The sequence below is a fragment of the Quercus robur genome, chromosome 8 (genome assembly GCF_932294415.1).
Source record: "Quercus robur chromosome 8, dhQueRobu3.1, whole genome shotgun sequence".
NCBI classification, from domain to species: domain Eukaryota; kingdom Viridiplantae; phylum Streptophyta; class Magnoliopsida; order Fagales; family Fagaceae; genus Quercus; species Quercus robur.
Genome location: NC_065541.1, coordinates 20,003,203 through 20,018,429, shown reverse-complemented (window position 1 = coordinate 20,018,429; position 15,227 = coordinate 20,003,203). Strand labels below are relative to the sequence as shown.

Sequence of the window (15,227 nt, the reverse complement as noted above, 5' to 3'; positions counted from 1 at the left end):
TCCCCTAAACAGATCTGAGTACATTACGTCAACTCCGCTTCCTTGGTCTACCATTACCCTTTTTACTAAGAAGCCACTTATCCGGGCCGTGACCACTAATGCATCATCATGTGGTTGGATTGTTCCTCCAAATCGTTATCGTCGAATGCGATAGGCTCCCGTGCAAACTTCATTTTCTTATCCGACAGTTGTACATCCAAGTGACCTTCTATTGGTACTGCAGTCAACACTCCTTTCCTTCTTCCTGCAATGAGCCCTTCCGGGGCAGCATGGATAACTTCAATAACCCCTACAGAGGGTGGGAGAGGGTTCCCCCTTTACCGATTATCTTGCCCCGCAACTCTGTCCCCCGAGTCCAGCACGAATTCCTTTAAATGCCTGGCCTTGACTAATTGCCCGATGTGATCCTTCAACACCCAGCACTGTTCGGTAGTGTGACCTTTGTCTCGGTGATAGGTGCAGTACAAATTCTGATTCCTCCTGGATGGGTCCCCTCCCATCTTGTTCGACCATCGAAAATATGGCTCATGTTTGATCCGGTCAAGAATCCTGTGTACTGGTTCCTTAAATGTCACATTCACTTCTCCCATCTGTGCGGCCGGTTCTTGAATCGTCAAGCCCCCCCGAGATCTGAACGGAAAACCAGTTTGCTGAGGACGATTCATCATTGGTGCTTTGCCTTTACTTTGTAGCCGGTCATCCTCTAATCGTTTATATTCCTCAATGCATCTCATAAGCTACCTCATGACTTCGGGAGGCTTCTTAGTCAATGACTTCCGTAGCCTGGAGTCCTCAAGTAACCCCATCCTAAAAGTGCTTGCTGCGACCCTTTTGTTATCTCCACCTATCTCATTGTATAACTCCCAATACCGGCTAGCATAACTACGGAGGGTCTCTTCCGCCCTCATTTTCATAGACAAAAGCGCATCTACCGGCTGAGGTACTCGACTGCAGGTCACAAACCAAATGCTGAACTCCTGAATTAGCTTGGAAAAACTGCATATGGATCCTTTCCGTAACCCGTTAAACCACCTCAAAGCGGTTGGTCCCAGACTCGAAGGAAACACCTTGCACATCAGTGCATCGTTATGAGTATGTAGAGACATCATCTGAATATAATGACTGACGTGCTCTACTGGGTCAGTTTTCCCGTCGTAGCAATTGAACGATGAGCAGGTAAACCTATCCGGCATTTCGGCCTGCTCGATTTCGTCCAAAAACGGGGACCGAGCTGCTTTTCGCAAAGCACGACTCATAGCATCCATGGCGGCATTTTGAGGCCGCCTTTCCTCTAGGGAGACTGAATTCCTAACTTGATTCTCCCGAGAACGTGAGCAATCTCGGCGTTGCCCTGACTCCTGGGAGATTGACTGATTCCTACATCGTCGAGATCCCCGCAAATGTGAATGGTCTCGGTACTGACGGGATTCCCGGGAATGTGAACGCCTTCGCCGTTGCCAAGATCCGGACTGATTAGATCCCTCCCCATATCTATTCCCCCAGTTGCCGACCTCCCGTTCTTGGTCATCTCTGTCTCTTCTCCAACGCCTACCCCTTACCTCCAGCTCCAAGCGCTTGACTAGTCTGCGCAGCCATTCAAGCTCTTCATCTCTCTCCTCCCTCTACCTATGTCCCGTAGCACCAGAGACTATCCGTTGGGTTTGGTACGATCCTTCTCCCGTGCCGGACATTTCTTCTCGTTGGTCGTGCTCCCTATCTTCTCGTTCCTTCTATCTGCACTCTCGCCAGTTAGACCCCCGAGAAGATCCTACGGATCCGCTTTCGGCATGACTCCCCGAATGCCTTTCAGACATTTTTCCCGAGCTCGAGTCCCTCTAGAACCATAGCGTTGTAGGAGAGCCCCACGGTGGGCGCCAATTGTGTGCACCAAAGGCGGGGTTACTGGGCCAAACCATTACTTGGGCTCACAACTTATTTGTATGGTGGGTTTGGGTATCCTACTTTGGGTCGTTCTAGATTTAGAGACTCAATGAGATCACTTTTCTCTCTTTCTCTGTGTTTCTTCCTCTCAGGCTCTCTTCTTCTTTCTCTTTTCTCTTCACAAAATTGCATCCCCTTTCCATTCTTTAGTTTCTCCTATTTATAGCCAATTGTTAGTAGGAGGATTATCATTACCTTTTAACTAGTGCAATGAGAGGTCCAATGTCGTTGATTTTAAGTGGATGTTTAGGTATGAGTGGCTTTGGAAATGGTTCCCACTGCAGCAAGTGCATTCGGCGGCGAAGTTTCCTAAGGCACTGCCGAGCACTCAAAGGGCGATGTGACCGAGCATTTGCATATCGTCCGGAGATGACTTTCCGAGCAATGTGTGAGCTGGGATTCGTGGTCTACTTTTCAAGTATTTGAACAACACCTAGCTTAAGCTCATAGTTATTGTGGGCTTGGGTCAGGATCCCGAGCGGTACGGAGGTTGGACCCCTGGGCCATACTATTGATCCATGGCCCAAGGCCCAAATGTACTTGGATGTTAGGGGCCGTACAGTAATTGTATGGAGTTACAATTTTTTTTTTTTTTTGGCTTAAGCTCAAATGGCCAATATTAATGTATTTATCAACATAGAAAATAAGTTTTGAATATGTCGTTTGCAATCTAATTCATGAAATTTGACTACCTTCTTAATTTCACCATTAGCGGCCTTGTTGAAACCGGTTCAAAATGCTCTACTCACTACACAAAAGACAAAGTATATCTTCAGCTTGTGTTTTATAGAGATAGAGAATCAAGAAACTTTGAATCATTTATTTTTGCTTGTTCAATTTTCAATTGCCAGAGCAATGTGGTTTGCTTGTTGCATCAAGGTTTGATTTGTTGCAACCTCAATAACTTTTTAGCGATTACCAATTATTTTGAACATGATTTTGATAATTTCTTGCTTGTAGTTTTGATGAAAGGTGTCTTATTCCTTGCCTTATTTTGATTAATTGATTTTTTAGAAACAAAACTGTGTTTGGAAGATAGTCTATATTACCTAAAGAGATGGTTAAATATGGCATATGGTGGACTTATACATGTAAAGAAATGCTTGTTGCTGGAATTAATCTAAAAAATTATGCAAGCCTTTTGTGAAGAAATATAATCAGTTTTTAGATAATGCATTTTTCTGGTTGTTATGTTTTGTTTATCCTTTGTTTATGTGTGTGTGCATTCTTTTTATTTTATTTTATATTTTATTTGTAAGTTCATAGTGTTATCTTAATAAATGTTGCCTCTTGTGTTGCAGTTCATCTTATTACAACTTTTTCCTTTATATAGAATACAATGGAAATTAATATCACAATTTAAAACATTTTAGTCATTGGAAAAGTACTATTCGTTCACTGTTATAATCCTTGCAATATATGTATTTTTATTTTTGATAGGGCTACTGAAAAAGAAAAGCAGCTAAATGAGATAATCACTGAAAAGAATTATCTCACAACTTCATCAAGCTCCCTGGCACCAATAATAGAAAATATTACCGAGTTTGCTTTAATAGCAACTTTGGTTCAAACGATGATATCTATTTCTACCTCTTATTATAGTTTCTTTCATCTAGATTTAAAAATAAAAAAATAAAAAATATCAACTAAACAATGGAAATGTGTAACAATCAATTGATGCAGTGATCCAATTTTTGGATAAATGCAACAATATGCATTACAAAGTTGGACTAACATTTTTGGTGCATGGCTTGCAGTAAGTGTCACAAAGCCACTGGTGTAAACTATAATGAAGAATTTTCATGCTTATATTGCAAGGAAAAGGCTATTGCAAATCCACGGTATGTACACTACTAAAAACCCCTTTGTAATACTAATGATATGGATAAAAAAAAAATCAATTGATCTTAAATTTATCTTTGTATCCAATTGATTATTAATTTCGTTGTCCAACTTCTAGATGTCAAGTTGAAGTTAAGTTGGACGATACAAATGGACATTTAATGGCAACTCTATTTGGAGATGTGACTGAAAAGTTTTTATCATGCTCATCAATTAAGCTAATGAAGGAGACTACAAAGGTATTAAAAAATCATAACTAATCTTTAAATAAATAGTTTATTCACTTTCACATACAAACATGACAGAAAATTTAAAAGTTAATTTTTTTACTTTTTATAACAAAATATAAGAAACTTCGTATTTTTGATGTATGATCTGACCTTTTGGCTCTTTATGAGAATAATAAATTTTACGGACTAAGGGAATCATATTTAATTTGGCCTTTTGGATTTGTGTCAAAATACGGAGTTTTTTTGGGAGATTTATTGATTAGAGGAGTTTCTTGGAGAATTGTGATTTTTGTCTCCTTGGAGATTTTTGTGGTTCTCTAAATGTGTCTTGAAGCTTTTCCACTGGTATTTAGTGGATGACAATCTTTTGAATTCTTAGTTATTATTAACACTGATATTACAAAATGATATTATGATGCTTCACTTCCCTCACCTTGTCAATTTAAGTTTGATCAAATCCTTATTTTAGTTTAAGTGTACTTATTTGGTTATATATGGAATCAAAAATATTGAAAGCTTTGTCAAGCTCTCCTCCGATAAGAACTTTCTCAACCAAGTGAGAGCAGCAAAGCTGGACATCCCTACAAAACCGCGCTATAAGTTCAACATCATTGCCATTCATGATCCACCTCAAGAAAATCCATGAAAATGAAGTTCAAAAAGAACTATATAATGCAAGACATCTCCTTTTGGAATTGTGTTAAAAAAATAGGCACATACAAAAGACAAATAGATACATTATTCCTATATAATGTATCACTTTGTCTTTTCATATAACTAAATGAAGTGACCAAAACATTACCTCATTTTTGTTACTCCATTATGTGCCTATTATTAGAAATCAACATTTTGGGGTTCTTTTTGCACATCATATATACTTATCATATGGTGCTTTTCAAAGCACATGTATATATTTAAAGCATGTAAATCATATATACTTATGATATCATCCACATGTATATATTTGAAGTATGTACATCCTATATACTTATACTATGGTGCATTTCAAAGCACATGTATATATTTGAACTTTGTAATATATTAAGTTGTGATGTATTATGTTAGCTATTATAATCTTTGTATTTCTTTCGGATGCAATCAATTTAATGTCTCTTTTGATGGTAAAATATATGCACTTTAAAAATCAATTGATTTATATTTTGTCTTCATGTTAAAAATATAATTTAAATTTAAATTTAATTACTTTTTTTTTTTACGAAAGCCAGTGCCTTACACATGCGGCCCTACCTAGTATTGTTATAAAACATTTTGAATTATTGTATGTGTTGCAAACAATTATTGTATGAAAGGAGTTTGAATTGGATACTTGTTTTATTTTTTACTTGTGGAATGTATGGATCTTTTTTTATAAATGTGTTGTTGAAATAAATGTATTATTCAAATGTGAGGTTTTAATAATGTAATGACAGGCCACCGCGCACCCTTGGTGCAGTGGTCACTCCACAAATATAAAGGCTTGTGGGGTGTGGTGGGCAAGGGCCGGGATTCAAGTCTCTAAAAGGGAGCTTCACACGCATATACACTTAGATTATGTTAGAGTAGAAATTCTATCTTGTATCAAAATAATAATAATAATAATGTAATGACAGGTTACAAGTTAATATCAAAGCCATGAAAAAAATAAAAACAAAAAATAAGTTTTAGTGACGAATTTTTTTGCCACAAATATACAATAAATTATTTTAGTGACGAAATATTTCGTCGCTAAATGTAGCAAAATTTTGTAAGAAATGGTTTTAGTGACGAAAATTTCCGTCTCTATATGTGCCTAGATTTTTAAAAAAATAGTTTTAGTGATGAACTTTTCATCACTATATGTACCCGAAAATAGTTTTAGTGAAGAAATTATTCATCACTAAATATGATTTAATAAACTAAAGTGTTTTTAGTGACGAAATATTTTCATCGCTAAAAGTTAAAATAAAAAAATAAAATAAAATAAAAAAAACAAATTGGACTTTTAGTGGTGAAATTTTTCGTCGTCAAGACTTTTAGCGATAGCGTTTCAGTGACGAAATGAGTTTTGTCGCTATCTAGTAGATTTCGTCGCTAAAGGTCCTTAACAACGAAAAACTGGCATGTTCCCAATTTAGTTGGCCCAATCAATTGGTCTGATCGGATTATATGACTCAGTTGACTCTCTTCTTGATAATATTCAAAGCTTCTATAGCTCAGAAAATAAAAACTAGTTCACTCTCTTGAATTTCCCCCTTTCATTCATTAATAGTAAAAAAGTTACCAATGAGCTTGATGCTTGACAATACGAGATGGACATATCACATGCGTAATGTTGAAAGAAAATAAAGCAAGGATTTAATGATAGGAATAGGAATTTGAGTAATAGCCCAATGGTATTGCCCTATAGTGCCAATGTCTAGGGTTCAAACCTAACCCCCTCTTTCAGATAGTGGTATTGCTCATATTATAGTAGTACCTTCTGCAGATTGTGGATCACAATACAGACCCAAGCTTTTAGGATAGATCCATGCTCATGTCTGGCAACCACAACTAGGAGGTGAACTCTTTGGCCACAACTGCATCCACATTAAGCTTAATAGAGCATGTGGAGGGATATTGCCATTGGGAAGGGTTGGTTTGCCTTTGGTTCTCTACAGATTCCTCCATAACTGTATGCTCCCTAAATCGAGCGCACAATGAATGAATGATTTTGTTTAGGTTGACCTCAGATTCTCTGTTATTACGAGCTATATTATTCCTCAAATTCCAAATAGATTCCAAAGCAAATTGAACAGCCACTTGGTGATGGAGAGATATAAAGTATGGTTTGTGGCTTGTACCTGGGCAGGAGGGTCAATGATGGTGTTGATGATGTCTTCACTATTGGATATGTGGAGCCAATCAAGTCTTAGGCCCCAAGTTCCAAACCATGCAACTCTAGCCACTGATCACTCAAAGAAGATATGAATGGAGGTCTCATTTGCTTCCTTACAGAGCGTACAGTGATTATCATCAGATTCTAGTCTTTGAGCTAGATTATCTTTTGTAGGAAGCGATTCTGAACCAACTCTCCATAAAAGCATTTTTAATCTGCTATGGATTTTCAGTCACCATAATTTCTGCCAGTCAATGCCACTTTTGTTGCCATCTAAGTGCACTTGATTGAAAGGGAAGCCAACGGTGTGGCTCACGCCCTTGCAAAATGTGGCTTTGGTAAATTTATATATATATATATATATATATTGTAATATTGAGACTCTTCATGGTACTGTTCAGGATGCCTGGAAGAGAAACTCTAGATCTTTCAGGTTGAATGAAAGTCTGTGTTTATAAAATAAATAAATAAATAACAGTTGTAAATAAAAGACTATATCAAACATTTTTAAAAAGTTTCAGGACCAAATTAACAAAAGCAAAACTTGAGGAACCAGAATAACAATCCCCAAAACTTATGCGGGTGCAATTTTGAAGTTTAGCCATAAATTTGTTCAATCATAACCCTGCTTTTCAAGAACTGGATTGCAGCATATTCTGCAACCAAACTAGTCCAATAATGGGACAAGTTTTCATCTGCCTTTAAAGAGCAATTTCTGTAGTCTGTATAGAACTTCTATAGTGAACAGTTAAATGGTTTCAAAAATATAAGTAGAAGCAATGTATTCACATGAAAAGGAAGAAGGGGAGAAGGGGTTATGTCTTATACACATGCAAGTTTCTAAGATGTCTGCACTATATACGATAATCAGTTCTGCCAGCCATGATCCAGATTGCTTTGTATACTTCGAATCACAATCCATCAGAAAGTTGATTTACTCTTTCAACCTCACAATTGAGAGTAAAATCCTCTTCTTTAATATCCAGCTTTTGGTTGTTTACATCTTGCTCATTCCTGATACAAGGAAAAGAAAACAACAACAAAATGAGTGCACATTAGAATATTTCTATGCAGCTCTTACATGACCATAAAAATTGAACAAAGCAGCAAATAAGAAGATTTGTCAAAGCATCAAAAAGCTACTTTATGTACCAGAGTATTATCTATGTTTGGGGAACTGGAGTTGGGTTCTACCGGTGCCTCAGAGATTCTTGCTTCTGATTTTTCATTTGAATAACTGGAAAAGAGAAAATCAAACACCGTAAGAGATAGAATGCAGTGAAAACATAAAACCAGGAGAATTCTAATGATTGAATTTGCCTCAAATACACACCCACAGCAAAGAACACAAAGATGCTTTAGATCTGCCGAATGAAAATCTTAGAATCAGTCAAATTCGAGTCACGTGTACTCACATACATACACCTAATATATGCTAATTCTTGAAAGTATTTTTTAGCATTTGAAATACTTAGGACTCGGGACAATTTAAATGAATGCAACCATGCAGCTCCAGCTTTGAACAGTAGATGAGTAACTCTACCCAAAAGAGACTTTTAGGTTCCTTAACATCCTATCTCTATACACGTCATGTAAACCTCAAATAAGCCAGAAAAACTAAGCATATATCTATTGTTCTTAAGCAGTATTTAAGGTAAGATGGATCACTTAGAATGGGTTCATCTTTCAGCTCGTTTTCCATATCTTTTTCTAGGAGAAAATATATCATGGATAACAAAGTTCTTCACTCTTCAGCCCTTAGCATACGTCTATACAACAGTTCAAAATAAACCGTATTAAATACTCACGTTGAGAGTATTGTCACCCAGATAAGCTCTACACAGTCCACCCAAAGAAGTCTTTGTTCTACTGGGATCACACCGTAGGTAATAAGATGAGCAAATGGCCAAAGCTTCCACCCTGCCTGCATATTCAATGAACAAAAAGGTTTAATGGAAGATGACTTTACATAAGCATAGATCAACTCATATGATAACAACAATAGTTCTTTGATCTGGATTACAGCATAGGTTGCCTGAATTAAGGTCAATCATATACTTTAGCTTGTAGTAAACAGATAAAAATATTGCAATTTCGCAATACTCAACCATGTTTAACAAAAATTCTACCAACTACTGATAGTATCTAGTTTTTTATTGACTTTTTGAAAGTGGAAAAATCTGAGGTTTCTCCAGAACCAAAAGAACTAAAATCAAAAGCTTGAAAGCAATGCAAATATGTTTTGACTTAGACAACACATCTTGGTACTTGATCAAGATAATCTTATTTAGAAGTCAAAAACATTATTATTATTATTATTATTATTATTATTAAATTTGAGAATCTATTAAAACAAGTCACAAGTGTTAACTAGTTAAAAATCAGACAATTAATGATGACAGACAGGAGCAGTTCACACTGAACACATATGCCAACGCATACACGAGGAGTTTATGATTGACACAAAAACTGTACCAATCACCATTGGCAAAAGGGCAAAGAGAAGTCAGTCAGCGTTGACTTTTGGCTCAACAAGAATGCAAAGATACAGTAAGAGCAGAAGGTTCACTTACAGTCAGCATGGGCCAGAACGTTGCCTTCAATTCATTAAAAATACTAACTGGGGATTCAAGTCGCAAAAATCCCAAGACAGTAAAATAAATGCTGTTCCAAATTGCCGCCCATACAGTTTGGTCAAAGATTACTTTGACAGGAACCACCCACCAGTCCTGGAAAGGAAAAAGTTCCTGGAAAAAGAGAGGAAGCTGTTATGGTAAACCAAGCAACTGAAATATGAAATCCAAGTACAAAAATAAATAAATAAATAAATAAAAACATAACATTCACCTCGCAGAACTGGTAATAATAATGAGAAAGGGAACCATGTAAAGTAAAGCCAACAAGGCCTGATCTGAACATCCGTATTCTATCAAACTCAAAGAGAGGTTTTCCTTCAAAGCACTGCAGAATTCAAGGATATAAATTAAAAAAGAAAAAACTTGAACATATTATGAAAAGGCCAATATGTGATAGCAAAAACAAGATATAGGGCTTATTTCACAACTTGGACTAACCTGAGCAATCCAATCCCCTACAGAGTACACCACTCCACTAATAACCATTTTTGCTAAAACTGGGTTTCTCTTAAGAGCTTCCTCATAGGCAGTCCAGTTGTGTTGAGGTGCATATCTCACTATCTCATAAATTGTCCACCCCTATCACAAAAATAAATAAATAAATAATAAAATCAAGTCATAGAAGATATAATGGATTAAAGCTCCCTTTAAAATCCAAGCTGCATATCATAAAGTTGATATGGAGTATAAAACAATCCCACTCAAGCAATCACAACTTATAAAAAAACTTTACTAGAGAAACTAATTGGGAGAGGATTTTAGATATTGTTTAGCACTAGTCTACTCAATCTCAGGCTACTGCATCTCTTAAGCCATAAGTGCACATATATATTTCCTCTAACATACATTTCAGCTCCACATCTTTTCTAGCATTTTTCTTGTCCCAATAAATCCTTGAACTTCCATTGAATCTGAATCATTTTGCAAGCCTGCAATATCAGATTGCACTTTCCTTATCTTGCCTTGCGATTCATTCATCCACATGAGCTCATTCCAGACAGGCTCGCTCAATGCAGTTGTTGCTTCTCAGCTGTCCATCTTGTAGTGTGGTCCAAACTTAGGCTAGTTCTCTTCCTGTGAAACTATTTGCTTCAATTCAACAAAGCTCAAATCAATCACAAACCCTTCAAAATCAATTCCCCAATCCATTTATGCTGCTTTAGCTGTATACAAAGCACCATTTCACTCTTACAACTTTATGGATGATCAATCTGATATAACAGCATAACAGTTAGCACCAATGCATCCTGGTTCATCACGCATCAATCCACTGCAAAGCATCTAAATACAATTCAAACTATATTTTCCCCCAACTAATTCTTTTCAGCAGAAACCAGACAAGCACATCTATATGCACAGTTAACTTGACACAAGTATATTCCCTACAAACACCTTGACTCTATCTATTAACCTCAATAAATTAGAAACTCAACAAAAAAGAATAAAGTAAATTTAACATAAACAGAAGAAGAGGATGAACTGCTACACACCAAGAATGAAGTTTTCAAAAACAGAATTGTTGCGTTTGGAAATGAGAATTTAAATTCAGGGGATTCAAAGAATAATTGCTTGTATAAATTACTTGATATTAATTCAACAACACATGATGATGGGAATTTTGCAATTTTGCTCAAACAAAAACACTTGTGATATTATTGATTCGAAAGGATATCTTACTCATAGTCATTTCAAATCCGCACTCTAGTAAAGCTCAAATCCTTTTATAAATTTCCACCAACAGGAAAAAAATTTTCTATCATTTCATATCCTATTCGAGTCATTTAAACTAAACATTGAAATACAAAATCATTCTTTAATTTCCTTTAACCAAACGAACCAAAAAAGATTTGGTCAGTTTTTTTTTTTTTAATGAAAGAAAAAAAAATGTTAATACAATCATTAAACTTTCAGAGAAAAGCAAAAAATTGTGTACAATTAAATCAAAAACCATTTCCAATAGCATCTTTAGCATCAGATCATCAACTTCTCACATGCACAACTCATCTAACAATAATAATCCAAACACATATCATAAACTTATAACTTTAACACAAACACAAAAACAAAAGCAAGATTGAGATACAATTGCAAAGTGACTCACCTGCCAGTAGTCCTGGTCAATGGTGAGCAACTTGGTGATGGCAAAAGTACCCGCGGCCAAAACTATGGTAGCGTTGATGGTCCTATGAATCAATCTCTCTGTCTCCTCATTCTCTCTCTTCCCTACTCCGTCACCAACCGAGCCCGAAGAAGAAAACCCGGCACCTTCGAAGGATAGCCTGCCCTCGTGACTAGCTCCGAACCCACTCACCAACTCGGTCTCTAAACCAGTACCTTCACTCTCCACCCTACTCACCACCACGCCCTCTTGCTGGTCCGTACTGTCCGTACTCTGTACTGGGATCACGTCCAGCTCTTCCACCATGGACTTCACTATCACTACCAAACTCGACTTCTTCGTTTTCTGTTTGTTTCTCGAGAAAAGTGGGGTGGTCTGGGAAAACATCGAGATGGGTTTGGACCTGGGTTTTAGTTTTGATAGGGGAAGCAAGCTCTGAGGTGATATGGAAGGTACGGACGCCATGGCTGACACTGAGTTAAGATGGGAGGTGTTTCTCTCCGAGTTGGAAGTTGGAACACGGTGAAATAGTTCTGGTTTTATAGATTGGAGGGCTGGATTTGATACTTCAATGTGTAAGGTATTACGTTGCACCTGAATTTTTTTCTTCTTTCCTTTTACTATAGGACAAAAGTTTCAACTTCACCTCTCTCGTTCGTAGTTTTAAAAAAAATTGACATACTACGAAACTACGCATAAATATTTTATTCAATTGTTATATAATAGATTAAAATTCAACTTTGACTAGCAATTTTTTAAAAATTGACATATGACAAAACTAGGCATTGTTCAATTTTTAAATAATAAGTTAAAATAAGATAGTTTCAAACATATTGTCAATGAAGGTTAATTCAATTAATAAAACTTGAACGTTTCCCTCAAAATGTCTAAATTTGAGTCTCATTGCCAGCAATTCTTTTAGAATCAAACTTTTTTCATAATATAATGCATAGCCATGTACTCGGTGGAAGGTGGCTTAGAAGAAAATTTTGTTATTTTTTATATATAAATAAGTTTTCTTGCCCACAATAATGCACAATTTTTCTAATAGAATAAGTTTGGAAGCACTAATTGATTATTTGCTAAAGGAAAGAGTTTGATTTCAAATTAGTTAAGAACTATCTCGATCAACTTATAATGTAATGATTTAAGAGATTGTCTAGTTTTCATCACATACTTTTAATAAGTGATGTGACTTATTTAATAATATATATGAATTGTCTTATAAAACATTATATGATGAGTTGGAAGAAATAACTTTAAATCAATTTAGAATCAAACTTTGTCCCTTGTTGAGAATATAAAGAAAAGTACAGAGAAATGATAAGATATCTTCTCAATGAATCGTCTTATTACCTCCAAATAAACTCAGTTTATGATATGAACACCATTACCTTAAGGGCCATTAATGGTAGGTGATAGGGAAGAGAGACAATGAGGAAATGGTCTGGAGGTATTAATGTTCATGAGATATAAAAATGGTATTTTTTTAAAGATTATAGTTAGTTTAATTTTTAAGTTAATTTGTGTACATTTCTTAAAATCTCATTCTTTTATGCATATATATAATTATATTTTCATCGACATCGGATCCTTTAATTTTGGTTTCAAGGTAAAATTATATTTTCTAGGTTTAACAGAAAATAAATCACCACATTATTACATATTAAGATTTGTAAAATTTGAACTATGGAATAGAATAGAATAGATCATTTTATAATCTCATCCAGTGTTTTTTTTTTTTTTTTTTTTAAGTCAAATAAAGCAATATATTTAAACAATCTTGAGATAACACTAAATTTATTAACTTTTGTTTGGTTTAAAAATTAAATTGAAAAAAGTAGAGAGAGAGAGATGTTAAGATCTCTACTCTACATAAGTTATTTTAAATAATAAACCAATTTATAATCTTAAATTAACAAATCTTTTAGTGAGAAGACATCTAAATAAGTTATGAAAAATGCTGTAAATTTGTATATTTGCTATTGTTCTCTTTTTCTTTCCTTGTTTTTTGGGATAATGGTGATGATGTGTAGGATTTGGAGGGGGAATATGTTGGCAGGTTTGGGAATTGGTGATTGGTCAGAACGGTGGGGCTGTAGGATGTTCAGGTGAATTGTGATGCAGAAGATTCCTTCACTTCCCGAAGATGAAATTTTAGATGATGAACGTGGTCCACATGAGAATGCTGGCTATAAAAAATTTAAAAGTAGATACCCCTTAAGAAAATCTCATCCAAATAAAATGTTGTCTTTTCTCAAAAAAAAAAAATAATAATAATAATAAATAAATAAAATGTTGTCCTATAAATATGTAATTGAAGTTCACTTCTTAAACCAAAACGACGTCATTTTTAGTTTATATCCACCGACGAGGTGGTGCCATTGTTTTATTTTTTTAATGTTTCTCAAAAAAAAAAAAAAAATTCTTGAATTTAAATGTGAATGTATAAAATGTTGGCTTAAAAGAATGAGATCTATGAGGTTATAGGTTTAAGTGTGAGTTTGGTTCAGCTTTTTGATATTGTGTTTTTTGAAAAAATGAAGGTTTTAAAAAGTGCGGTATAAAACTGGACTTTTTAAAAAAGCTGAGTATTTGGTAAAAACTATTAAAAATATATTTTTTTTTTAAATTGAGTGTTTGGCTAGCACTTATAAAAGTGATGGTTTGAGTAGTAAATTACCAAAAATGACAATGTATATATAAAGGAGTTAATTTGAATGTACTATTAAAATTATTTTTTTCTCACCAATAGTAGCTAATAATAACCTACCATTTAAGATTTATTGTAAAAATATTGTGATAGCATTTCTCAATTTTAATTTCTTATTCTTTATTTTATTTTTCCCTTGTTTCTTATTTTTTTCATCCATATTTCCTTCTTTTTTCCTTCTTTTTTTCCCCTCTTTTTTTCTCCTCCACACACATACCCTTACTCTTTTCTTTTTTCCTTCTTTCCTCTTTTTTCCCTACCACTTCCTCCACACTCCAGAACATTCCACAGAGCTCTTTTTCTTCCTTTCTTTTTTTATTTTCTTTCTTCCTTTATCCCTTTCTTTTTTTATTTTCTTTCTTCCTTTCTCCCTTTTCTCTTGCCACTTCGTCTACAAGTTTCTTTCCCTCTATCCCATCAAAACACACAAACTTAAAGGTCACACACAACCACACTATTTGATTCTCATCAAACGAAGATAGAGAGATGGGTCTACTGATTGGTCGTTTCCGCCTTTCGCCTCTGTCGTCTACTGATTTGCTCTGCCTTCACTGCCGCCTATTTTCCTCCCCACCGTTGCTTGATCTCTTCCCCACTGCCAACGACATGCGGTAGAAATGGGCCAAATCGGGTTTTTTTTTTTTTTGGTTCTGATTTCATTATTGGGTTCTTTTGTAAAATTGTGTTATAAACAAAGTAATAAAATTGGGTTTTAAAGAAAAACTAGTGGCTAATTTGGGAAATTTGTGCAACTTCCAACAATAATATTGAAACGCGCTTTAGCGCTTTTTTGCAATGGAGCAAGGTGCTGCTTTCAAAATTTGGGCTTTTCCTTCACAAATGAAAACGCAGCTTTTTAGAAAATGTAGCTTTTTAAAAACTTACTAAACTC

At 35.2% G+C, this 15,227-nt stretch overlaps 2 protein-coding genes across 2 annotated transcripts; both read right to left on the bottom strand.

Annotated features, from left to right (window-relative positions):
* Positions 1-317: 317 nt before the first annotated feature.
* On the bottom strand, positions 318-1,265 carry LOC126696010 (uncharacterized). The gene is made up of 2 exons (XM_050392800.1): positions 742-1,265; positions 318-630 (listed from the first exon to the last, which is right to left on the bottom strand). Exons 1-2 carry the CDS (start codon positions 1,263-1,265, stop codon positions 318-320), a joined length of 837 nt encoding a protein of 278 aa, XP_050248757.1.
* A 6,160-nt stretch (positions 1,266-7,425) lies between these two features.
* On the bottom strand, positions 7,426-12,149 carry LOC126694933 (uncharacterized). The gene is made up of 7 exons (XM_050391488.1): positions 11,605-12,149; positions 9,942-10,082; positions 9,715-9,828; positions 9,441-9,614; positions 8,676-8,791; positions 8,020-8,104; positions 7,426-7,881 (listed from the first exon to the last, which is right to left on the bottom strand). The coding sequence occupies exons 1-7, from the start codon at positions 12,085-12,087 to the stop codon at positions 7,876-7,878; spliced, it is 1,119 nt and encodes a 372-aa protein (XP_050247445.1). The 5' UTR covers positions 12,088-12,149; the 3' UTR covers positions 7,426-7,875.
* Between the last annotated feature and the right edge of the window lie 3,078 nt (positions 12,150-15,227).